The following is a 24782-nucleotide window of genomic DNA, read 5'->3' as shown; positions in this document are numbered from 1 at the left end:
TGCATGTGTGGGTATATACAGGGTTTCATGGTATTGTGAGATGCACCGCATGGTAATATCGAGAATTCCCCATTAGAAAGCTTAAAAGGAAAAGGACATCGGCAGATGCTGCATGGAGCCATTTACTAGCCTCTCCTAATTGAACGGCAAGGCCAATACTACTTGGGCAATAAGAGCAATCGCCGAGACGCATCAACACGCACGGTCCAGATTCTTCAAAAATAGCGATTTTTGTTTTTCATTTTCGTGAACCAGTCCACTCGGGACCAAGCGTCAAGGAGGACTTTCAAAATCCTCCCTTCCCTCTAACTCTTTGCACTGCTCCAACCATACCTTTTGCCCAGGCAAGACGCCCAGGATCTTTCCCACCCATGGCTCCCTCAGCTTCTTCCCCTTTGCCATTCCTCCAGATGCCATCGCTTTGCGACGCAGCACCATAAATATGTGTATCTATTGAATGTTGTTAGCGACTTGCCATATGTTCCAACGCGAGAGACTTACTCTGATTCCGCCTGATGCCCTCAATCCAGTCTCCACAAACCTCTTTAGAATCAATCATAAGATTGACTTCCATCGAATGGAACCAACTCTGGGTGTCTTGATTTCCGTTCCCTATAATACCTACGTGTCCATCCACTATCATAAGCTTGACATGACAGCTCCTAGCTTTGAACTTATTGTGGATTGGGGCGGTTTGATCCTTCGCGACATAGTAATGAATGTTCAGCCTCTGTCGTGATTCAAGATCCAGATTTTGGCAGAGGCGACTGGCGACTTGTTCGTTCGTGCCGCCTTGGAAGGGCAACATCTCTCCTGCGTCGTTGTATCCGAGACACACGTAATAGGTTACTGTGACTCCTCGTTGCACGGCTTCCTCTAACGCTGGTAGCAGAGGGGCGGCATTTAGGTTAGGGGTTTGTATGAAGACGAATGATTCGGCATTCCGAATGGCAGCTAGCCAGGCTTCGTTCTGCGGGACGATGACATGCTCGTTGTTTGGTGCGCCGAAAGGCTTGCGGTTCATCAATGCCATTGGGAATGGGTCGTGTAGTTTGTGCGCTATCATTGGCAAAAAGTCATCCTCGGGGCTGCATTCAGGTGCGAAGCCTTTCCTGTTCTGCTTGGTGGCAACGTCTGGATATGTTAGCTTTGATAATCGACTGTAGACTGATGCGACTTACTGAGATAGCGTGTCACAGCTTCTCTCTTCGTTTCATGAGTGCATGGCTCGAGGATTGCCTGTGTACGACGTATCTCCGCCCTGATATCCTTATCGTAATGAGGAGCGGCTATAGTATGTGGATGCAAGGCTTCTCGGTCCTCAACTTCTATCGAATCGCGCCGCTTTTCTGTGTCCTTGGTTTCAACGGAAACTCCATTCGTCGTTCCTAATTTTCCAAACGCTCGCTCATTACGAACTTCCTCAGATTCGAGCGATGCTGGGCTTTGCAAATAGGGCATCTGCGGCTCCATCTCTCTCTCCCAAGCTAGCATTGCAGTATCATACAATGAATCTACAATTGGTCCCTCAATGTGCGTCATCATCTCCAAGTTATCATTATCTTGAATATTGTTGCTCTGCACGATACCAACCCTACGATCCACGACCATGAACTTCGAATGAAATGTCCCCAGCATCGGGCGATGATAATTCTGCACCTGCATGTCGATATTCGGGATATCCTCCGGTGCAGGCAGTTTGACAGGTCCCGTCGCATAAGTCCCCGGCGAGACGATCTGGTGGTTATCGAGCACCTGCTTCGCGCTCCCTCGGTCGTACATAATCTTCACAACCACCTTTTCGCCCCTCGCCCTCGCACGATTCGACAGCTCGACGAGTGCATCGGTGATGTAGCGAGATGCATCGCTAGCGATCCAATAGTTCGTGGCGAGAAACACTTCCTTCTGCGCCCGCGCGATCAGATTTGACATGTGCCGTACTATCTCCGGGAGCGGTGCTATGATCGTGAGGGGTAGGATCCCGTGGCTTCCCATGAGACTGGGGCTGATCATGCCGGCGAGCGGGTCGTGTTCGAGCGAGCAGAGAGCGGCATGGTAGCACTGTAGGAAGAGATCAGAGGGCTCCGAATTGCCCCAGTTACCGCAGGCGCGAGCCCGCTCTAGCTCTGCTTTCGATGCTGGATGGCGCTCTGTGAATGTTGCAAGGGCAGCATTGTTTGAGTGGCTGTATAGTTCTTCTGCGTGTTGTCCTGCGGTTTTTGAAGTGTCTTTGCTGAGTTTAGAAGATACACTGGTCGAATTCGTACAGTATCCGAACACTGTATCCGATATTTTAGTAGACATTGGCAGGCGACTTATCCAAGGCAATCGATGATAATAGTAGAAGAGTGAAATTGATATAATTGTGGCGCTCAAAAGCCACTGCTCCATCGACATATGTATAGCCATTCTGTGCAAGATAGGAAAAGCATGGTACTGCTATCGCAAGAGTGTTCCAACTTCTTACGACGCGTCACCATAAGGAAAACCTTGGAAATGACGTTGCTGGGTCGGGAGTCGGAATCTAGATGGTCTGTTGGTAGGTCTTGGGGAAGGACCTTGGAAGCTACATCCGTCAAGCAGCCAATATGTCGTATATCTTGGTGCCGGACAGCCGGATCTGGGAAGCGTTGGAAGCAAGAGGGATACCAACCTTGCAAAAGTGGCTTGAGCGAATTTACTGCCTATCAAAAGCCCCAATGAAGGTCTACATAACTCCGACGTGCGCGGATAAAGGCATCGCGGTGACGACGTCGACGGTGCAGTAAACCTATCACAGCTTTGGACATGCGACGGCGCGACGTGCGCCACACGCAAGCGGCGGAACCAAACGGGTATTCGGCCACAAATAACTGCCCTGCGCAAGACAAAGCTTGTTTTCAGAAACAAGCTTTTACCATTTCGAAATACTATCGCTCTTTCGCGCTGCGATCTTCGTCAGTTTGGTTCTCAGCAGAGCTTCAGAAGTGGGCGCATCAGGGGGCCATTGTGGCCGCAAAACGGGCGGGCTGGCTGTGCCGCAATGCCTGAAAGGAGGGGGCCAATCGAAGGCATATCAAGTGAACAGTAGTTCGCGAGACATGTGACTGCGAACAGATGTATAATCCCTGCACTATCCATTGTTCGCAGCGGTTCCAGTGATCAACACTCCTCACCTGACTTGCCGTAAGCAGTAATTGTTCGCTTGGGATCTGGGGACCCCATCTTTCCCTCCATGCGTTGCTTATCTTGGTCACTACCGGGTCGCTTCGCACAAACTTTTAGGCGTACAATAGTTTTAGTTTGTGGCAGCGAAAGAATCGAGGTCAGAGCTGGCTTATTGTTGAAAATAATCTAGGTAACACTTATGGAGACGAGAAACCACAATTGTAGAGGACGAACCGTACGAACATAGCTTGCGAACACCCCCGCACGACTTGTACTATTCATACAACATTCCTGGTCTTAGTCTGAATCCGAGTCAGAGTCATCCTTCTTCTTCCCCGACTTTTTCGACTTGCCAGACTTGCCAGACTTCGAATTGCCCTTGCCATGCTTCGAGGTCTTCTTATCTTCTTCCGACGAGCTTGAGGAGTCGCTGGAGCTGGCATATTTTTGCTTTCCCTTTTTGCTCTTCTTCTTACTCTTGTACATTTCATCTTCATCGTCCTTCCGCGGGTCCCAACCCTTATACCTACCCTTCCTATACTTTTCCTTGTCCATTTTCTCGTCCCAAGATTGACCCATCGTCAGTTGGATGTACTTATCAAACTCCTTTACGGTGTCGCTGATGGTGTGGAATTGGCTTGGCCCCAGTTTCACCTTGACGTTGGTCGCTTGGCTATACTTTTCTGGGTCGAGAACATCCTCTGCCCGGTCCTCTTTCTTAAATTGTTTGGAGCGGGCCTGGAACTCGGCCATTGCGATTGCAGTGGAGAAAGCGTTTCTGATCTGTCGACCGTTCCAGCGTGTGTCTTCGTCATTGTTGTCGTAGTGTTCCTGGGCAAACTCTTCAATCCCGTCTGTGTCGATGAAGAAGTGATCACTGCCGTAGTTCTTCTTCGTCTGGCCAATGAATGTATCCCACACTTCCATGGTTGTCGTCCTGTCGAAGTTTGGATCTAGAATAATGTTAGCATTACTGTCGTGACTAGTCGAAGTCATCGCATTCCACTTACAAAACAATGAAAAATGAATTCGCGATTTGAAAGCCTCATCGAACGCGCCAACTCGATTCGTCGTAAGGAACAAAATGCCTTTGTAATATTCCAACATGCGAAGGAAGACTGACACAATCGCATTTCGTCCGTGGTCCTCTCTCGTCCGTTTGGACAGGAAAACATCGGCCTCGTCGAGCAGAAGGATACAATCCCAGCGACTGGCTAAGCTGAAGTGGAGAAGAAGCTCTGCTTCAATCTCTTTTGCACTGCTGCCGAGATCGCCGCACGTGATTGAGTATAGAGGTCGTTTGACCAGGTCAGCCATGCATTCTGCAGTAGCTGTTTTACCAACACCGGGTGCACCTAAACATACTGGTTAATTGAGTCTTTCAGCAGTGGTGGGGAATCACCGACCGTGTAGAAGGATAATGAGTCCCTGGCCTTTACCACGCACGATATCGAGATTGGTGTCCACGCTCTGTGTAAGCAATAACCGTTTGCGAAAGTGCTCTTGAACCTGGGCTTTGAGGATCTAACAAAGTCAATATATCTAAAGTTCTCTAGCCATGAAGACGGCGCCTACCCTCTTGTGAGCACTGGGGATCCGTAAAAGGTCAAAGCCTAAATCACTATCCCGTGGACGGATAATGGATAAATCTCGCACATGTACTTTCACTACTTCAAGTCAGTCTATGCTAAAGAGCACAACCAAGGATTACAGGGCAACTGACCCCATTGTCTAGATTGCAAACTGAACGCATAGACGCGGTGAGTGCATATTGCGTAATCATCTTCAGTCAAAGCTGGCCTCTGTGGTACTGCACGAAGTTGGAAGAGATCCTGTTTCTCGATAGTCTGTTCCATCAAATCCGAGTCTACGTAATGATCAGATAGGATAGGTGTCTTGATATGCCCACAATGCAGATCCACGTTGTTGCAGAAGCGACAATCGTGTGTGTCCGCAATATCGATCGGTTGAGGTGTCGTATACAGAATTTGTTCAGCAACATCTCGGGTTTTGAAACACTCATGCATGTCTACTATGACCTGTTCGTTCAGATCTCTGTATCTTTCCAGTTCGGTTCCTTTGCAATGACGATGAGCTGTCGTTGGGGAATAGATATAATCTATGAAGTCGTTGCCGAATTTAATTGACTTTTCTCGCCGGGTTTTCGCGTTCTCTGCAAATTCGGAGGGATACACGATAAAATTTGTAACATCCCGTCTGCCGTGGTATGGCTCAATGACAAATCTCCTTCTTTGGGGAGTTAAGTAACCACCGTTGAAATCGATCAAGTATGCGTCCACGATGAATGGGATTACGCCTCCGATTGGCGGAGGTCGCCCTGGAGGGATATTAAAGTCACCAGGGGGTGGCGGCATTGGCGACGGTATAGGGCCATTTGGGTATGGTACGCCTGGGCTGGGATATATCGATGTTCTTCCTCCACTAACTCGAAGGACCTTCATGCGATCAACGTGCAAGTTTCCAACTCCATGCTGGTCTGAAACCGCAGAAATAGTGCTGGACATAGGTTTGTGTTCTATCTCATCCCCCGGCTGGAAAAGATGCCATAAGTCAGGGAACGCAACGTTTTTCGTTTCCCTCGAGCGATGCCTCTGATGTACCGGTTTCAGGTAGTCGTCAAAGAAGTTCAAGAAAGTAGCTACGATCTGCCGCACTCTTGAGGTACTCGAAAAGTCATGCTGCAGATAATTGATGCAAACTCCGCAACAGTTCAAGTTTGCATTCAGAAGAATTAACGAGAGCCTTGCCGGGCTTAGAGGAACGCCATTGCCCTCTGACTCGGTACTCGAATCCTTCTCATCTTCGTCCAGCTCCCCGCGTTCGATAATGTCGATCTGATTGATCAACTTTGCTAACTGTGTGCGGATGTTTGCCTCTTGGTGAAACAACGCCTTGAAGGGACGCAATAGGACTATCCCCCCTTGTGCATAACTATGAGGCAAAGACATGGGACACGGTATCAATTTGCGGATCAGGTATTGAGTCGCGAAGATATTGAATCGAATCCGTTCTGGCATGGCAGTGCCTTTGATAACTTCCATATCTGTACGAGCATCGCGTACATGCGTTGGATCTGGGCTTTCCTCGTCATCGGTATCTCCGAGTGAATTGCTGTACTCCATCCTCGATGGGATATTACGAACTCGCTTCTGTTCAGGCTCTCCGACGAGCACATCAATTGGATGCCGGGTCGGCTTTATGACACATCTCTGGAATTCTTTCCAGAATTGAGGGTTTGTGCTGCAGTCGATCTTGCTGTACGGAAGTCCATGGTCGAACGATACTTCATTTGAAAATGCCCATGGAGGAGGTGGAGGTGGTGGTGGCGGCATGTGATGTAAAGGGGGTGGGGGAGGAGGTGGCGGCGGTGGCATTAGGGGAGGACTGGGTGGACTGTGTGGATTAGGAGGGTCGTAGGTGTTAAAATGAGGGGCCATAAGAGGAGGAGGAGGAGGCGGAGGAGGAGGCGGAGGCGGAGGAGTGGGCCTCTTCTTCTTCTTCATGTTGACACTTTCTAGAACCTCTTCTAGACGTTGCTCCATTTTTGCGATAGTTTCCTCTAGCTGTTGCACTCGCCCAGATTCATCCTTGGACGAAGGCAAGGGTGCCGGCTGGGAATTGGCAGATTGTTCAGTCGCCGCATTTGTTGCTCCGTCCATCTCGATTCCATCTTTTAGAGTTAGTATCGTCATCAAAATTGATATGCAGAGAGTCTCACTAGGGGAAGAACTTTCGGCAGGCGTGGTTACCTCCTGTGAGGCAATCGCACTGTCCGAATCAGGAGCCATCTTGCCCGAAGAGCCTCCACAGTATGAGCGTGATTGTAGTCTTTGGCGGTAGGAGAAGCATTTCAAATATCAACAAGGGGGGCTTCTAACTTATAAGGCCTTTCCATTGCTGCAACAGTACATTACAAGCGAGGTGGCGTCGCTTCTGCATATCCTTGAGACTTGAAAGGTGGGGGCCAGAATCCATCTGAGCGAGGGTAACGATGTGACTGATTTGACCGTTGGTGATGGTGGTGAGGATCTATGAACTATTGATAGATACAGATACTGTGCATGGAAGTCAGGAATTAGGTAATGAATGGCAGACAAGGCTGATTCGTCGGATGAACAACGAGCTGCAGTCGCTGCCAACTAGCACCATCCATTTCCGGCCTAATGTCTTGTTTCGAGATGAATGATAACGCCCGGGCGTTCATTACGCAGACCTATCATTACACCTCCTCACATCTCATCCTAATCTTTACTTGACCGATTTCGTCGCAACTCTCACTTGAAACACATGAGGCAGCTTGCGGGATTTCCCCTTCCATTTTGTGGCTGCTGTCGCACGCACCCTCTAGTACGAAGCATGATCGGTATGGGGGCCAATTCACAGCAGCATGCCGGGGTGAAAGTTTGTTAACCCCAACGTGTGAGGGGTGGTCAGCATAGCCTCATCAACATGCAGCATCCCCAGCTGCCTAGAATCCACCCACTTCAGATCTCTCTTGTCCGCATCTTCATTAATATATTCTCTTCTTACATTTTCACAATAGACCATCCTCACAATAGACATGATGCTGGCACGACCTTCTCGATCAAAAACATTCCCGCTTGCTGCACCATCTCAGACACTACCAAATGTGTCAGAACAGCCACTCTCGGTCGATTTCATCGACAATCATCGCTTCGACTTTCCAACTCGGGGTGCGGGGGACATGCGTAGTTTCGATGCCGCCAGACAAGAATACCTCCCAAATCTTGCAATCCAGACGCTAACTGCGAAACCCCCTTCCTTGGAGAATGAAGATTTTCCAGAACTCCAACAGTCGAACGAGGTGCTCTGTGCTGCAATCCAAGACCTTGAGAAAGCGAAGACAGGGAAGAACAATGCTCTCGCCAAATTCGATCCTTTCGGTAACCACTCCTGGAGCGATGTTTTGACTGTTGCGCAAGAAGCTCAAAACAAATACACCGAGCGCGATGCATCCAAGATCACACATGCATTCAGGAAATTACAAGAGCACTCAACGTCCATGAAGCCATTTCTCGACTTGCTTCCAGACGGAATGTATAAGCCGCTCTGCGGAGGGCTGAAGCTCATGCTCACCGTAGGCATATTATCTAACAATTTCTTCTTTCTGCGCTAAACATCAATAAGGCAATGATTAAGAACGCAGAAATGCGTGAGAAGATGGCAGATCTTTTCAGTGTCTTGCCTCTAAAGTTGAAGAATACAGAAGACTATGCGAAACTATACCCGGGTGAGAATTCACTCCGAGAATGCACTCGGAAATTGTACGTCAAGATTTTAGAAGCAATTACTGTCATGGTGCGTTGGTATAACGCGACAGTTATGAGTAAGTGCCATATCACATCAAACCAGTACAATGGTTTAACCATGAACTGTAGAGCGTGGTCTTGGATCTGTTTTCCGGAACGACAGATATGTTCGCGAGCTTGACGATCGAATTCGAGACATATCTACTGCACAGAGGTCCTTCGATGACGAGATCAAGAAATATCACCACCTCCAGACAGCTGCAGTCGGCACTGTTGTTTGTCAAACGAGCGACGACGTGACTCTCATCGGGCGTAAACTTTGGAACATGAACGACGATCTATTAGACATGAAGACCGATGTGACACGAGTTACGAACAATGTCATGCATGTCCTTCAAGATTTTAACAAGCAAGCTACTTGTGCGTTCTATTGCCTATTACATGATATTCTTTTACTTATTAATTGCAGGGATCAAAGAGAGAGACAGTATAAGATTAGAACTAGAGGAGAAAAACGCACACCAAAGACATTTACAGGAAGAAATCGAACGGTTACAAGCCCAGTTGGACGAAAAGTGCATCCGCCCAAGTCAACTTGCTCGGCGCCTACAACTGAATCTTCCTAAAGATGCTTATTTGAAAGATTTTGCGGACACTTCGGCCGCAACAAGGAAGTCGCAGCTATTCGCAAAGCAAATCGCAGAACACCAAGATTTCCGGCAGTGGTACATATCCGAATCCTCGTCTATCATCTTTGTCAACGCGAACTCCGATGGCGAGTTAGACTGCCCACCCACGTCGTATCTAGGTGCTTTGATGATCAGCAACCTTGAAAGTAACGATGTGTTAGTTCTGCGATTCTGCTGTTCACAACATACGCAGGGCAGCTCCATTCGGGAAGAAACAATTACCGGACCACTATTGCTGTTACGAACAATACTTGCGCAGATGATAAACCTTCGCAGCACAGAACAGCACAGACTACTTCGGTTTCTCAAATCAGACGACATCGAGGCTATGGAAGAACATGCTTTCAGGCAATACCTCGATTGCTGCGCAAGTCTTCTAGAGGCATCGCTTCAGTACCATCAGGGTATCATGCTTATAATTGACGGCCTCGAATACTATGAAACGAAATGGCCCAAGTGTAGCAAACGGCTAATTAAGGCTTTTGAAAAACTCACCGAGTCGCTGTCATCGTCCAATCGACCATTGAAGGTTTTGATAATGGCTCAGTCGCATTGCAGCCTTTTTCGCAAATTTTCGCATGTGAACGTGATAGATTTGCCAGATGAGCTTGACGATTATGCGAGTGAATTTGAAAGCATGGATGCCTTTGACGAAGGTGTAAGTTCCCCATATGAATTCACCGAATGTTTCTGTCTAATCAATTATAGTGAGTGGCACTGAAGCTGATTCACCCAACCGGCACATATGCCAATGTACCTAGGTATGTGAAGTGGCCCTTCACATGAGTCGCAGGACTTCGTCAAGCTGCAACTCCCCGCACCGCACCGCTCGTGCCGTGCCCCACGCCCGCACTCAAGATGTTGGAACAACTCCTCTATCAATAACTTCAGCGCGACAACGTCCTCAATATGAACTTCACCGTCACGTGTTCTGAATTCCTATTCGAGCAAGTTGGAGAAAAATCCGTCGATTGCTGTACAGTTAGGAGGCCCATCCATGAAGATTTATGCTTGCTTATCAAAACTGGATCCCCATCGAGGGAATGGCATAAGAGATCCAATAAGAACTCTACACCATAGTCACGCGCGCTGCCCAGTAAGGAACATCCCTTCATCAAGGCTTGAGTACCCGATTTTGATCGCCATCAGTGATGGAGAAACTGCGATGGTTGTGGATTAGGCGTATGCATCGCAAATCAATTCCTCAAATCGCCATGTGCGCTTCAATGTAGGGGTCGGAGCAAGTTGATAAATCACTCTTAATGGATCAATGTTTTCACATCGCTCAGGTTATTGACCACAGCTGACTAGGAATCCCTTGCACTGTACTCGCTATTCTGCAGGCTCTGTGCTATGTGTGAAATACTGGATTCTAAGGAAATCCTGCTTTTATTGATCGAACATCGGGGATTTCAATTTTACTGATGGGTCATAAATGACCACAAGCGATTGTTAGCTATCAATCATCCCAGCAAACGCTCTCTATGAAATCGTAGACTTTGCTCTTAATACAAAAAACATTGAAAATTGGAACATGCGCTTTTCGTGCCGAAAGGGTCGCCACGGGAGCAAAACGTCACCCTGCTTAGCAATCCAACCTCCATGGAACTTTAGGCCATACACTTTCTCATAGGGAAATGCATATAAGATTTTCGCGCTTGTGCTTATATACAAGCTTAGATCCATAATACTTTTTCAATAATGCCTTTTCCCAGACAGGGCATTCAGAAACGCAGTATAAGCCGGCTTCTTCTGAAAATTATTATTCCAGAGCAAGGCATCACCCTCTCCCGAGAAGGTCTGTGGCACCCATGAGTATTTATCGGAGACGCCCTACAAAGCCGTTAGCCCACAACTCGATCACGTATGCATTAGAAGAGCAAGATGTTCCCACTTACCCATAGCGTAATACCCACGCATCGCTCGACGTTGATGCAGCTCTTCGCGACCCTCGCATAAGCTTCGGCTTGCACCTGCAACTTCTGGGCATTGCTGGGAGTATTCATGCGGATGTCCAGCTCGGTGTACGCAACGTCGACGTTTAAGTCAGCGTAGTCTTGAAGCACTTTGGTGAGGACGGCCTCAGAGGGAGTAGGTGTGCTCTGCGTGCCGGTTTTTTCGGTCACCAGGTGGCCTTGCAGACCGACGCCGTCGATCTTGACGCCCCAGGATTGCACGAGCTTGACGATGCGGAGGGCGCCTTGGTGCTTCGCCTCGCCGTACTCGAGGTTGTAGTCGTTGTAGTAGAGCTTTGCGGCTGGGTCGGCGGCCTGGGCGAGGCGGAAGGAGATGGGCAGGTATTGCTCGCCAATGACGCGGAGGAAGACGTTGTCGCGAAGAGTTCCATCTTCGTTGAGCGCTGAAGATTTATTAGCGATTGGGAAGGAATGGTACATTTACTGAACATTAGGCTCCCTTACCCTCGTTGACGACATCCCAGTGTGTGCATTTGCCCTTATACCTTCCCATAACGGTGTTGATATGGTTCGTCATGACCTGCATCAACGTCGCATTATTGTTGATCTGGTTCACCCAATTCGGCAATTGCGAATACCAAACTAGCGTATGGCATCTCATCTGCTTCTTATTCTGCGTCGCGAAGTTCGCAATCTGGTCTGCGTTTCCGAACGAGAATTGTCCACGATTGGGCTCGGTTGCGTCCCACTTCATCGCATTCTCCGGAGTGATGGACCCGAATTCGGAACCCTTGATGAGGTTCTGCTCGGTGTTGTCGTTGCGGATGGTGAGGGAGGTGCCGATGTAGGATCGTCCTTTTGCCACGATGGCCGCGTTCAGTGTTGCGGCTTGACGGGCCTCGTTGGCGAATGTTGGAACAGCGGTGACGCTGCCCGCAATAGCGAGAGCGGTGGTGAGGACGTTGAACAGCATTTTTTACTATGGATACCTGACCAAAGGTAGACTCTCTCCAAAGCTTCGTACTGCTCAATCGATGAAGTTCACGAGAAACAAATACATATATATATTCATTGACCCTCTTCTAGAACAATTCCCCATTTATGATCGACCGTTCAAACCCGGGAAACTCGTCCTTCCAGAAATACCCGTCTTGATACCCTCGGCCTATATCGAACCTATTTCCAGACGCTTGACTGCATACCATTCGATCTCCGCTCGTGACAGTCTTTTTTTCCCTCTCAGAAATGAAAGCGTCATGAAAAGGCGGCTCGGCGGTCGCGCTAGTGCAATCTGAACTTGCTGCTGGGCAATATGCAGATTCGTTTCATTGCTCAGATTGCCGGACGGGGGGTCATGTTTGGGTATGGCGCTGGGGTGTCGGGCCTATGGAATTCGGGGGGTGAGGTTGCCTGTTTAGCCTTTTATCCGCGGTCGCGGTGGGAGGGCGGAGGAAAAGCTGGAGCAGGTGGGTTGTATGACATCTTGGATTGCGTGGCTATTTACAATAACGACTTAACTGGTATAGAAGTTTTGTGGTAGATATGTGGATTTGCTGTGAATTGTGCTGGCGTGGGTGGTGGGTGGAGGGCTTTGAATGGTGAAAGAGTCGCTTACTTTTGGAGGTGTTAGGATTCGGTCGATATGATTGGATGAGAAAGGTATATAATTGTTAAATCTATATTTACATCTAAATAAATGTATGTGTAAATGCGGGTAGAAGCTTAAGAAAGCAAGTACATTGTTCGATGAATCGCCAACAACAGAGGGTATCAGGCGACATGTGCAGGGCATTGAGTAACAGAACTTAAAGAGCAAGAGCAGCGGCAAGGATACCAGCAGCACCACCGACCATCGCGACAGCACCAGTAGGAAGAGCCATATGAGCAGCAGCACCAGTAGAAGAAGACGAGCTTGCAGCAGCAGTGGTTGAGGCAGGCACAGCAGTAACAGCAGAGAGAGCCTCACGCATAGAGACCATGCTGGCCTTCATGACGGTCTGAGTAGAGGTCTCAGTGCCCCAGACTCCCTCACCGAATTCCTTCGAGTTGGCCGACTGAAGAATAGTGCAAGTGATGTCGGCAGTCTTGAGCTCGCCGGTCCATTTACAGTCACCATCCACCTTCCATAGATCGGGCTTGGGGTCGGTCAAGTGGTATTCCCATGTGCTTGGACCCTGAACGATGGAATAGGGCTCGCAGGCGGGAATCTTGGGTAGTTCATCCTCATCGTCCCGGCGGAGACGTGCAGCCCTGGTGGGTGCGGGGATCGGAGTCAGTTCGATGTCGGGGACACCACTGGTCGGTGGTACATCAACGGTAGGTGTTGTTCGGATTGCAATGCCGCTGGTCGACGTTGAAGACACCAAGGTGCTTGGTGCGGCGCTCGATGAGCCACTCTCTGTCGCTTTCGCTGTTGATCGTTAGATTCAGTGGAATTCATTCGATTGGATTAAAACATACCACTTGAGAGGAGTGACTCCAATCCTGCCTGTCCAGTGCAGGAGTTTTCGTAGGTGGTCTTATCACCTTCAGAACCCTTTATAGTAAGAGTCTGGTCCAGTCCGTTCTGCCAAAGGCGAAGGTCGAGCAAGGTGACTACGGTGGCATTCTGAGACTGGGACTGAGATTGGGATTGGGATTGGGATTGCGCAGCTACGGCGCTGGCAAGGAGAATGATGATGTTGCTGGAATGCATCTTGAAATGATATGGAAAACTATGGTAGAATTATCAAAGGAAAGTCAAAGAATTGATGAGAAACTTTGAGCTTGCTTTATTGAAATGATTGTAATTGTGAGGATGGTTCTATGCTATACTACGGTGGACTTTTCTCCTTCTTTAAATCATGAAGCAATTGCGGCCGTGCCGTATGTTCGTGCGAGAAGGATATTTGAGAGTTCCAGTGCCTTTGGGGCGGAGAGTTCCCACACGCACGATACAGGTATGCAGGTACAATACTCAGATCTCCGCAAGGAGGGCTGTACAAGCAAAATAACTAAACTGGGACGAAAAGGTCGCTAAGCATATTAATTTTGCAACCTTAAGCTTACGATCCTTCCACCATGGATTGCCATTTGTGGCTCAGTACACAGTCACGACAGTATGTCCCCTGACCTAACTCGTTTACCTGAACGGGTTAGTTAGCGTCGGGCGTAACCAATTAGCGCTGTGAGGCTGAATCACCATGCTTCCCACCAATAGTGTGGTGGATTCAAAGTTGGCCTTTAGGGACTGTTGGAGCATGGCAACACTTTGAACAAGTCATACTACGAATTCGGATAGCTGAAAGGTCGGGTAATTCGGAAGTCACACCTGCTGTACCAACATTCGAGTAACTGTAGTTTTGGAAGGACTGCAGCAAGTTGTCTTGTAAGAATTAAGGGGTTTTGCCATGGCAGACCCATACTAAAGTGGAAGGACGTTGTGTGCATGATTACTCCGATCGCCCGGAAGATAGCATGATCCTACTGCTTTTCTGCAGACCCTTGTACTCAATGACTATCGGATGCATTGAGCTCAATCATGCATTGCGGGTTAGACATTGAGCACGTAGCAACCTTTGCGATCACTGCACTGTGAGAATGTAGCAACCGGTGCGAACACTGCACTATGAGAATGTAGATCCGCGCGATTCGTCCGGGGTGTCATACTTATTTCCACCAACGCATGTCCTTATTGCAATGGCGAAGGGGATGGAAATTATTTGTCTCACACGTTCTGTTGATCGGCGGTGGTGGTTCGTCAGAACAATATTATCAGTCGTTGGCAGCCATCAGATAGGAAATGATTTAGATTTGGGGATTTATGCTTAGGTAGTATTCGTACGATATTCGTACAAACTCGTCCATTAGTAGTGCGCATGTAGAGTTACAAAGTGAAAATCAATCCGTTTTCGGAAACAAGTCTCGAGGAGATTACCGTGCACTTGTCTTGTATGCCTCCAATGAATTGTTGCTTGACAATCCCTTGCCATCTGATAGCCAATGATTAACTCGCACGATCACCGCAATCGCAAGAGAAGACAGAAAAGGAAGAACGCCCCTCTCAGGATATAATTACTGGTGATTTGCGCATGGCACCCCTCTAAGAGCACTGCCTAGAACGGAACTTTCATATATTCTTAGGTGTAGGCAACGGAAAATGATATGTGACCCTACAATTAGTAAAACGCAGAAAGGGTTCGTGCATAGCCCCCGACATTAATCCGTTGAAACTGCATTCAAACATCATTGCGTGAACGGCATCGTACCTAAACTCGCGCACGAGAAATATTCAAGCCAAAGAAAAAAGCAATCTTGAAAAATCGAGGCGGATTTCTTGTGGGCGCGGGGCAATTCGGTCAAAGGGTGCCTCGGAGCTCTTAAACACACGCGGGGAATGGCGGGCCTTACCAGGCGTATCAGCACGGCTATTTAGATTGGCGAGAAGAGTCATCTCTGAGGTGAAGGCGGCAGAAAGCTGGATGGCGTTCGTTCTACGTTTCAGATATCCGAAACGCGATGATCTATGTCGTTTTGAATGCAGAATCCATGGTGTCACAACGGACATCCACCGTGGAAAGATTCTGCAGCCAAGAGGATTCATTTCACCCTATCGTTGATTGGATCCCCGAACCAACTTGAAAGATTTGGAAAATGGTCAGAGCAGACCAAGCCGACCCAACAATACGGTCCATAACATGCTGCATACAAGCAGGTCAGTTGGTCCTCAATTGGTCCTGGGTGATGAAGACTGCAGCTGGCGGCTTATGCCTCTCTTTGACGACCAGAAGTCGACTAAATTGCTATAGCCATCAATGGCATACGTGCGAGCTATCGCCCATCATTATATATAGCGAGGAAAAAGTGGCATATTATCATTGTTGTCGCGATATATTGATACCACGGCAAGGCTGAAATCTTTCTATAGGTACATATGACTGGGGAAGCTAAGCGCAACGGTCAGCTTTCTGCAGGCCACGATGAGGCTGACAAGCTCATGTCTGGAGTCTATTTAAGCTTTCCGACTAATAGGTGTACGCCTAGGGCACAGTGATGCCTGGGTCGACCTGTGCACCAGGTTTTATTCCTTCCAGAAGCACCCCCATTGCAGCCTCCTATCTCCACCCTGTCGTCGAACTGCTTCGTGTGGGAGAAGAATAAGCATACACGTGATAAAGAATGGCATCTTATGAGCGCCAGGGTGTGCCCCATACAGCGTGGAGAACGATGGCGATTGTGGAAAGGGGTGCGATCCGATAATTCAGGCGAAGCCGATAGTTGATGGTGTGTAATACGGCATCTCCTGACATCGAGGGTGATCTGGCTGTATCATTCAGTAACAAACTACCCGTACGAATGCCGAGTGCAGACACTGTCATTGCAGAATGTCTTCATTCTTTACGACTTGCCGAGCCATGACCATATTCCTCAAAGAGTTGCAACTACTGATAGAGTCGATTGGAGGCGTGTCAGACTTGTGTGGCTCCAGAAACTCAGTTTCTGAATATAGACAAGCTAGAATGAGAACTTCGCTTCGCGATCTGCGCAAATGTTTTCTTGGTCTTGGAGAGTATTTGTTCTTGAGATGTCATGGTCATATTAATGATGGTCTTGGCAGAGGCAGTGTCTTCACAAGGCGAAGTCCAGTGCCCCGGACTGGGTTGGGAAGCAGAAGTTCTCCGCAGCGTTAGGGCGAAGAGAAGATCCAACGTTGCATAACGGGTTGCGGTGTTCAAGTTGTCCAGCGCTTGGAAACAGACGCTACAACATTGTCGAGTGTGATGGGATTCTCAGCTACGACAGGCAACGCCGGACATCCCGCGCATCACGATTGAGAACAACACGAGCAACTATGGATAACCGAGTTCCCGGACCCCTGCTCGCCATGCAGTAAGTACAACCCCCAAGGAAATGCAAAATCGAAGAGATCCAGGTGCACGGCATGGGTCTATCACTGTAAAAGCGCCCTGGGAAACGGTGGCTTCGGCAAAATCAGGGGTACTACAGAAGTAGGGACGATGTTCTGCAATATCTTCCAGGATTGTATAGTCTTGGGTTCTGTCGGGACGGCATCCTGACATCGCATGTGATCGGATATGAGCGTGTGCTGATATTCTGCATGCCCGGGAAGGGCTGTCATGATGCGGAGTAAAGCATGCCCGCGTGCAATTTCGCCAATAAGTTTTCTTCCCTATAAGCAACATCTAGCTGCCTGAGATCATACACAGTAACTAGTGGGAAATGGAAGGATGTGTTTCGTTGTTGTAATTAGGAGACTCCATAACGGTACAAGTAGTTTGAACAAATTACATTGGGCGTATACTCATCCGGGAAAGGCGTATTCCTGATCTGGGAGGCTATCAACAACGGGAACAGCTCCCCGCTTCCCATAACCTTACCTTAACTGCTCATTCACTAACCACCTACCTAACCTACAACTAAACCTATACCCACACAGTATGTACTCCGTACAGTACACAGCTGCACCTAACAGTACGGACTACTCGCCTCCAGCTTCTCTCTCCCTCTCCCATGCCCTCTTCCTGGCAAGTAACTATCTCCATGTCTTCACCGCTTATTTCGATCCATTGTTCACGCCATCATCAATATGTACTGCTATTCATCAGCCCCCAAACCCTAGCTCAACTCGATGTGCCCATGTCATCTACCGTATATGCCCCACGAATACAATACTTGTACGATGTTGGTAGCGATCCTGGCACCGTTAAGCGGGAGGGAGGGCACGCAGCCGCCCACCAGTGTGATTTGGCCCCCGCATGCACCGCGAACCCTATTCCTCCGTGCTGACAACCGTTGAAAGCCATCTAGGTCAACACATCGGCAACAACATGATATCCAGCATAGCTACTAGACCATACCTATCCACCAAGATCTGTCCGTCATGCACTCGGTCCAATGATTATCTTCTGCGCCACGTCTTCCACGTTCTGCGTATCCCATGGCCAGGGGTCCCCTGCTCCAGCTGGAAACCATCGTGGCCCAATTCTCCGCCCACCAGCTGCGACTGCAGAGTTACCTTGGACTGCCTCTGGTATTCGGGCTACCTTAGCACCCGTTTCCTTACGCCCAAGCACCCATCGTGTCATTGAAGGCACTGCAGCCGCCCCGCGTAGCATAAGCATTTTTACCATTCCTTTGCCATGATGCTGCAAAGCGAGTTACTGTACTACTGATTGCGGGGCTCCCTCAAGCCAATTATCTCATGATACTTGTAGTCTCAGCCCTAAGGTACGAGGACAGTCTACACCTTGTTTTTCGAAGGTCGGTTCGCACATAATGATAGAGAACAAGCAGAAATGACACGCGATTTGCTTCACCCAAGGTTGCTTGCTCCTAATCTGGCCATCATGCAACAGCTTCTTGCCCGTCATGCGGTACGGAGAGGTCTGTACAGCACCTTGAGTCTCCAATGAACATCGAAGTTCGAGATTCACGACTACGAACATGATTGCCCAAGGGTGGCCACTAGTCAATCGTAGCTCATGCCCCTTAAGGCTCCGTGGGCCCCAATGCCCCGCTGTCTCGGCATCCTACTTGGTATCGTTTGTACAGTATCTGCAATGTACACATTATGTGAACAGACACTAGTCATATTTCGGGCTTTCATTGCGAATCATGGGTTTTGCGTCTCTGGAGGCGAGCATGCTTAAAGTACGCGATGCCACGGCAAATTCTTGACTGACACAATTTTAGTCTTACCAGGATATGGAAATCAGTGGTAGGTGTAACCATTTCTCACATAATTCTCCAGAGCTTCGCAGATTGCGATGCACCCTGTGTGCGCCCCGGGGCTGTATGGCCTGCTGTTGGGCCTAGCCTAAAACTGAATTCTCACACATTCAGGGCGTAACTAGACCAGGTCCCTCCGAAGGCCACGTGACTTCTCGTTGTGCGATTCTCGCACGAGAACCCTTTCCCAGGCTTCGGATATAGAGGGTATTGAACGTTTATCAATCTTCAACATGACTGACTATATCACAGCATCGTTGTGCTACCTGGTCAAAAATCTAAATTCCTAAAGTTTTTCGTCTTCTCCACATCCGGCCCGTCGTATCAGAATGTCATCGAAGAACGAAGCGCGACTTGATGCACCCACGATTACTAGACGCCGACATGTTCTGGCATGTGCAAGATGTAGAGCACGCCGAGTAAAGTGCGATCGAGCTCAACCTTCGTGCTCAAATTGTGTCAAAGCAGGATCACTATGCCAACCTGCTCAACCACAGTCAACTTCACTGCCGATACATCCCCACCCTGAAAAGCGGGATTCGAGCAACTACAACCGAACACCTAGATACGACGACGAGAGTAATCCTGCCTCAAGAGAGGTCTCTGCTGCCCCATCGCCAGAAGAAGTCAATGACTATCGGGGCATCGAGGTTCGTGGCCGATTGAATGCGGCCGATGATTCAAGCTATCTCAGTCCTTTCTCTTGGGCAGTGACCACGGAACAGGTTAGTCGGATTCTACATGTAACGTTCTCTACTGATCGTGGCATTTTAGCTCCTTGAAAATAATGACCTGTTCAGGACAAATCCGAGCAGCCCAAACCTAGGCTCAAACTTAACAAATGACACTTGTAATGAGAGCTACCCTAACTGTCTTCCAAATGAGCCATTGCATGAGTCTCTGTTGAATGCATACCACAGCCACGTCGACCCACTAGTCCGCGTGCTTCATTGGCCGTCATTCATGGAACGAGCTCGTGCGTATCGAATGGGGTCGCTCCCAAGACACTCTCCTGCAGCAACAGAGTATCAGGCAGCCTATTTTTCGGGAGCGCCTTTAGCGTCGACACCTCATGGTACTTTCAGCAGTCCATCAGTTACTCCTAACACGACTCTCCCCTCACAGCACACTCCAAGCCCAAGAACATGCACCGATGCAGCGTTCACAGCTGTTCTATACTCTGTATATTACGCCGCTGCAGTGTGCATTGTCGATAGCCCACTGGCACGGGATTTTCAGGGAGTGGATATTAACCAGCTTACAGCCGCGTTCAAGAAGGAAGTCGAGAGTCGGGTCATGGACCTTAGTAAAAGTTCCTCCAAAAGCATAGCCATCGAGCGGCTCCAGGCAATGGTCATATATCTGGTAAGCTGAGTTAGGGCCCAATTATGGTACACTTACTAATTTCTCTTGTCAGACTGCAAATCATTGCAAGGCGGATTTGAACCTTGCATCATTGCAGCTAACCATTGCAATCCGAATAGCGCAGTCTATTGGCTTACATCGGGACCCTTCGACTTTCCAATTACGGGCAATCGATATAGAGATACGACGGCGGTTATGGGCCCAGCTCTGCATCCTCGATATTCGTATCGCAGAGCAATTAGGCAATGAGCCTTCTTTACTACCTAGCTCGTACGACACCATTCTGCCACTCAATTTAGACGACACAACTCTGGCACAAATCAATGAAAACGAAGTGTCACCTGGAACGGGAGGTGACGCGACACTCGGTACCCTCCATCAGATCGAAAATTCGCAGCACCTTCGATCGTCCTTGTCGTCAATGACCTTTTTTCTGATGCAAGCGGAGGTGGCAAGAATCATGGCTATCTTGCTCTCCACTCGCTATCGCGCGCGAGATGCATTTGCCTTCAGCCAAGGTGGACACCCACGCCCTGACAGGCTCCATTTAATCAGTCAACTTGAGCATCGCCTTCGGGCATTCTATCCACAGGATGCACCAAAGTCGAACAGTCCGGTGCATGCATTCAATTCAGAAGCTACAGAAGTGAACATAGCGAAAGTCAGATTCCTCGCACGACTGCTGGAATGGAAGGACTGCTACAACAGTATGAGCGAGCAGCGGAAGGAAAGTGAGAGCTTAAGGTAAGTCTATTGATACATTACCTACCGACTCAGCTGACTCCGCATAGCATCTACCGCGATGCAATAGGTCTTTCTGCCCGCACTCTATCATTCATTCAAACACTTTCCTCGTCGCCTTTCAAATGGTATTCTCACCAGATTAAAGATGTATACTCCTCAAGCTTCATCATCATCACCCTACTGTCCAATCATTCATTGGATACACAACTTAGTTCGCTAGGACGCGCAGCTCTCGACCAACTTTTTCCACCTAGCTCTACAGCTCCCGTTGCCGAATGGACCAGCCCCTTCGAGCGACTCCTATTCCGGGCTAGATCACGCAGTAGCATTTCTTCCCAGCCCAACATCGCAGACTTTCAGATCTCTTCGTTGAATAACCGTCCAATAGATAGCTTTCAAGTCCAAACATCAGGAAGCCCCTGGCCTACCAGTATGCCCACATCAAGCATCACTGTCGCTCCGTTCCCATCAACAGGAAACCTATTCGAAGACTACGATACCATGATGTCGGAGTCTATGTGGGGAAGCAATATTCCGGGTATGGAAAACCCATATGGCCCCTGGGTAAGACCTGTCCCCTTTTAAGTTTCGCATCTGTGCAATAGAGCTGTATCTGATCATAGCTGTACTTGTATTCCACTTTTTTTTTTTCTCTTTCCTTTCCTTCTTCCTGACACTAGTTGCAGGAGCAACACTGGCCACAGTGACTTTTCCTACATCATTGCGTCATCAATTTCTCGTCAAACCATAACATTTTACTACACTACCGCCAATCGTACACGCATTAACACGTCGCCAGACTGCCCAATCCTCTTCTGAACGGACAGCTCATTTCCAGAATCGCCAGGCTTCTCACTCTCCACCAGCCGCTCCCAACTATTCTAAAGGAACAAACGATCAACTCTCCGCAATCCAAGCACTGGTATCAAAACCGACAACGAGTGCAGCTCATCATCAGTCTTTACCAATCGTCAACATTAGCGCACCAGAGAACCTAACCTCGTACGATGCCATGGATATGACCACTACATCATCGCATCTCATAAGCGGAAGCCGATCTCTCCCTCCCACACCCCTCCAGCCATCAACCTCCTGGCCTCTCGAGGAAATGAACCTCGCCGTCCGATCGAACAGAGAACGCTCTGTTTCCCAACCACAACAACCCAACTTCCTCGATGTCCATACCCAGAAGATCACACGCACGAAGTCGTTGACATCGACGACTAATCGCGCGCAGCATGGATCTTACCAGATGATGCATGATCCCAATCAAGGGCTCGCACCACCGATGTTTGCTCATCATCAACCTATGCATCAAACTCACTCGCCCTTCGCAATTCATGTTGGACAGGGCATATAGACGAGCGTTCTCTTTTCTTTTCTTTGTTTTTGTGTTTATAGATATCCAGTAGCGCTGCATATGGTATGGTTTCATGGTTTCAGCATTGCTTTCAAAATCAGGGATTAGCCCCTCAACAGGATGACAAGGGCGTTTACTTGTAGATACGGAGGATCATACGGTTCAATACCAAGAGGGAATGTTACAGGGGCTGCCACGGCGGTTGGACGTCAATCTTGCGATTTTATTGCCTTGTTCATTTTTCGTAGACATTTGTCGTACAATTTGCACGACTTGGATGGAAGATGCGGTCCATCATTATTGGTTGCATATGTACAAATATAGTACTACCGCTTGGTTTGACACATGGATACGGAGTAGTATGATAAAGAACACCCTGCCTCGGTGTCCATTAATTATCTTCATCTACTTCTCAATGTGATAGGCAGTGTGGCAGTCACGACAACTTCGCTTATTGGCGAGCCGTCTTAACCCCTAGCCAACTCCCTAAACCTTCTCAACAACGACATCCTCCTTTACAGCACCGCCATCCGCATCAGCAACACTACCATTGCTGCTATCCCCAACCACCAACTTCTCGTTGTACAACTCATTCATGCGCTCCAGACTCCTACCCCGACTCTCGCGAAGGAAGAAGTAGACATACGGGAAGCCAATGACGTTGAACACGAGAAACCAGATCCAGATCTTCCACCCTACTTTTTCGAAACCGATGGGTCCGGCATACACGGTCAGGAACGCCATGAGCCATTGCGCGGACATGCTGAGACCAACGCCCGTGTGGCGGTGGCGGAGCGGCATTGTCTCCGATACGTAGATGTACTGCAGCAGCGTGGTTAATTGGTGATTTCAAAACTTGAAAATGACACTCGGCAATGTTGGTACTGCATTCCCCAAGGTTGATTTGAGTTGGGGGCGGAATGGTTGGACTTACGGGTAGAGGCGCCCAAGTTGGGGAAAAGACAAGGATCCAACCGAAGAGCATTGCAGCCGCAGCCGCGCTCGCTCGTTTCGTGTTGACGGCCAACAGAGCCACGAACAAGATCATGAAGATAGATTGCAGGGCCGAGCCCCAGAGGAGCCATTTACGCCTACCGCCCTTCTCGCAGTAGATGGAGCCCACGAAGGAGCCTATCGCGAGGAGCGTGGTGGCCGCGCCGGAACAGACAGACGATGTAGAGGGCGGGAGTCCGATGTAGACTTGGAAGATGGTCGTCATGTAATAGAAGATCATGTTGATGCCCATCAGGTACGCTACGCCAACGAGAATAACGCCGTCACGGATGCGCGTCGCGGCTTTCGTCTCGCTCTTGTCGATGAAGAAGTCTGAGAACCGGAGCTTCTCGCCGACTTCTTGGTGCAGCTCCGTCTTGATCTCGCTGGCAACGCGTTCCGCGGTCGCCTCGTCGTTATAGATCTGACCGAGTATAAGTCTGCCCTCGTCTGGACGATTGCGCAAGAAGTACCAGCGAGGTGAGTCTGCGTTGGGGAAGACGAGGACTAGTGTCAGAAGCGACCAGAAGATCTGGAACGCTACGGGGAATCGCCATATGACTTGACCAGAAGCGTAGGTGAAGCCGAAATCGATCCAGTATGCACATGCCGTACCAATACAAGCACAGCCCATTAGGATGCCGACTAGAGGACCACGTTGCTCCGCTGTGCCAGCGGTCTCTGCGATGTAGACAGGACCAGTTGAGACCACAAATCCATTGCCAACACCCTATGGATAGTTAGGAAAGGCAGAATGCCAAGATTTATTGTACGACTTACGATGAGAACTCGGCCTGCAATCAATTGACCCGTCGAGTAGGCAGTGCATGAAACCACGGTACCCACAATTTGGAGTGCTGCTCCCACCATAACCCACACGCGGCGACCTTGTCGATCACTCCATGGAGAGGCAGCAATGCAGCACCCAAGCCAGGAAGCGAGCAAGAACGACGCAACTATCATGGCCGTGGTAGTTGTGTCAGGAGCCTATGCTTGATTAGCATCATCCATGATAACTCGCATCCATCATGATATGAAGTCTTGTTGGGGGCGACGATGGCATACCTTCATAGCAGTCTGGAAGGCACTTGTTTGAAGCACACCACCAAGTACACCCGCATCCCACCCGTAGGACACGAAGCCCATACGGACACCCCATAGGACAAGTCGAGGATGTATCTTCAATGCCATGTCTGCTCAGTGTAACGATATCAACTACCGATCGATCCTGAATAGAACCAGTGTGAGACAAGTGGCGCAAGGACAAAGAACAAGGTGAGTAGGCTGCTCAGAAGGTATATAAAAAAGAAGCAACGACAAAATCAAGGATCAATGTCGAGGTGAGGATAGGGGGTACCATAAACCTGGAGCGGTTCAGTGTGAAGGGTCCCTGGGGTTCCACGGATGCTGGAATTCGGTTTCAATGCGGGAATATATGTATGACAATGGGACGACGAGTTTGAATCAGGCTGCATCTCGCGAACTGGACGGCGAACATTGGATCATCTTGGATTTCCCTATTTGAACAACAGTATAGTGGCTTGAATGG

General features: G+C 49.0%; 8 protein-coding genes across 8 annotated transcripts; 2 read left to right on the top strand and 6 right to left on the bottom strand.

Moving 5' to 3' along the window:
• Positions 1-70: 70 nt before the first annotated feature.
• BU24DRAFT_441312 (phospholipase D active site motif protein) lies at positions 71-2536 on the bottom strand. The gene is made up of 3 exons (XM_033530434.1): positions 1182-2536; positions 502-1134; positions 71-450 (listed from the first exon to the last, which is right to left on the bottom strand). Exons 1-3 carry the CDS (start codon positions 2407-2409, stop codon positions 287-289), a joined length of 2025 nt encoding a protein of 674 aa, XP_033384130.1. The 5' UTR covers positions 2410-2536; the 3' UTR covers positions 71-286.
• An 803-nt stretch (positions 2537-3339) lies between these two features.
• On the bottom strand, positions 3340-6995 carry BU24DRAFT_450447 (uncharacterized protein). Its single transcript, XM_033531027.1, has 6 exons — positions 6887-6995; positions 4871-6838; positions 4723-4814; positions 4554-4671; positions 4158-4502; positions 3340-4100 (listed from the first exon to the last, which is right to left on the bottom strand). The coding sequence occupies exons 1-6, from the start codon at positions 6954-6956 to the stop codon at positions 3445-3447; spliced, it is 3249 nt and encodes a 1082-aa protein (XP_033384129.1). The 5' UTR covers positions 6957-6995; the 3' UTR covers positions 3340-3444.
• A 613-nt stretch (positions 6996-7608) lies between these two features.
• Positions 7609-9926, top strand: BU24DRAFT_185282 (uncharacterized protein). Its single transcript, XM_033521663.1, has 5 exons — positions 7609-8266; positions 8317-8515; positions 8568-8858; positions 8908-9785; positions 9836-9926. Exons 1-5 carry the CDS (start codon positions 7730-7732, stop codon positions 9836-9838), a joined length of 1908 nt encoding a protein of 635 aa, XP_033384128.1. The 5' UTR covers positions 7609-7729; the 3' UTR covers positions 9839-9926.
• Positions 9927-10822: 896 nt separating this feature from the next.
• On the bottom strand, positions 10823-12016 carry BU24DRAFT_491992 (glycoside hydrolase family 10 protein; the record flags this gene model as incomplete). The annotated part of the gene is made up of 3 exons (XM_033533864.1): positions 10823-10960; positions 11026-11486; positions 11548-12016. 3 exons carry the CDS (start codon positions 12014-12016, stop codon positions 10823-10825), a joined length of 1068 nt encoding a protein of 355 aa, XP_033384127.1.
• An 832-nt stretch (positions 12017-12848) lies between these two features.
• BU24DRAFT_491991 (uncharacterized protein) lies at positions 12849-13812 on the bottom strand (the record flags this gene model as incomplete). Its single annotated transcript, XM_033533863.1, has 2 exons — positions 13504-13812; positions 12849-13453 (listed from the first exon to the last, which is right to left on the bottom strand). Exons 1-2 carry the CDS (start codon positions 13736-13738, stop codon positions 12849-12851), a joined length of 840 nt encoding a protein of 279 aa, XP_033384126.1. The 5' UTR covers positions 13739-13812.
• A 2309-nt stretch (positions 13813-16121) lies between these two features.
• BU24DRAFT_422103 (uncharacterized protein) lies at positions 16122-16481 on the bottom strand. The gene has a single exon (XM_033527898.1). It carries the CDS (start codon positions 16398-16400, stop codon positions 16209-16211), a length of 192 nt encoding a protein of 63 aa, XP_033384125.1. The 5' UTR covers positions 16401-16481; the 3' UTR covers positions 16122-16208.
• A 2426-nt stretch (positions 16482-18907) lies between these two features.
• Positions 18908-21639, top strand: BU24DRAFT_185267 (uncharacterized protein). Its single transcript, XM_033521662.1, has 5 exons — positions 18908-19496; positions 19546-20136; positions 20189-20880; positions 20928-21444; positions 21567-21639. Exons 1-5 carry the CDS (start codon positions 19101-19103, stop codon positions 21585-21587), a joined length of 2217 nt encoding a protein of 738 aa, XP_033384124.1. The 5' UTR covers positions 18908-19100; the 3' UTR covers positions 21588-21639.
• Positions 21640-22726: 1087 nt separating this feature from the next.
• Positions 22727-24424, bottom strand: BU24DRAFT_462011 (sugar transporter-like protein; the record flags this gene model as incomplete). Its single annotated transcript, XM_033531949.1, has 4 exons — positions 22727-23062; positions 23175-23963; positions 24014-24220; positions 24299-24424. The coding sequence occupies 4 exons, from the start codon at positions 24422-24424 to the stop codon at positions 22727-22729; spliced, it is 1458 nt and encodes a 485-aa protein (XP_033384123.1).
• Between the last annotated feature and the right edge of the window lie 358 nt (positions 24425-24782).

This window comes from Aaosphaeria arxii (assembly GCF_010015735.1).
Source record: "Aaosphaeria arxii CBS 175.79 unplaced genomic scaffold BU24scaffold_4, whole genome shotgun sequence".
NCBI lineage: Eukaryota > Fungi > Ascomycota > Dothideomycetes > Pleosporales > Aaosphaeria > Aaosphaeria arxii.
The sequence above is the reverse complement of the archived record's forward strand: the minus strand, read 5'-3'. Positions and strand labels throughout refer to the sequence as shown.

Bases quoted from the DNA above. Each gene is read 5' to 3' on its own strand.
- BU24DRAFT_185267 (XM_033521662.1), top strand. From the start codon at position 19,101: ATGTCATCGAAGAACGAAGCGCGACTTGATGCACCCACGATTACTAGA. The intron at 20,137-20,188 runs GTAAGCTGAGTT...TTCTCTTGTCAG, and splicing joins AGGCAATGGTCATATATCTG to ACTGCAAATCATTGCAAGGC. The intron at 21,445-21,566 runs GTAAGACCTGTC...CACTAGTTGCAG, and splicing joins AAAACCCATATGGCCCCTGG to GAGCAACACTGGCCACAGTG.
- BU24DRAFT_441312 (XM_033530434.1), bottom strand. From the start codon at position 2,409: ATGGCTATACATATGTCGATGGAGCAGTGGCTTTTGAGCGCCACAATT. The intron at 1,135-1,181 runs GTAAGTCGCATC...TAACATATCCAG, and splicing joins AGCTGTGACACGCTATCTCA to ACGTTGCCACCAAGCAGAAC. The intron at 451-501 runs GTAAGTCTCTCG...AACATTCAATAG, and splicing joins GGGCATCAGGCGGAATCAGA to ATACACATATTTATGGTGCT.
- BU24DRAFT_422103 (XM_033527898.1), bottom strand. From the start codon at position 16,400: ATGACAGTGTCTGCACTCGGCATTCGTACGGGTAGTTTGTTACTGAAT.
- BU24DRAFT_185282 (XM_033521663.1), top strand. From the start codon at position 7,730: ATGATGCTGGCACGACCTTCTCGATCAAAAACATTCCCGCTTGCTGCA. The intron at 8,516-8,567 runs GTAAGTGCCATA...CATGAACTGTAG, and splicing joins GTATAACGCGACAGTTATGA to AGCGTGGTCTTGGATCTGTT. The intron at 8,859-8,907 runs GTGCGTTCTATT...TATTAATTGCAG, and splicing joins TTTTAACAAGCAAGCTACTT to GGATCAAAGAGAGAGACAGT.
- BU24DRAFT_450447 (XM_033531027.1), bottom strand. From the start codon at position 6,956: ATGGCTCCTGATTCGGACAGTGCGATTGCCTCACAGGAGGTAACCACG. The intron at 4,815-4,870 runs GTCAGTTGCCCT...GACTTGAAGTAG, and splicing joins TTTGCAATCTAGACAATGGG to TGAAAGTACATGTGCGAGAT. The intron at 4,101-4,157 runs GTAAGTGGAATG...ACATTATTCTAG, and splicing joins AATTCATTTTTCATTGTTTT to ATCCAAACTTCGACAGGACG.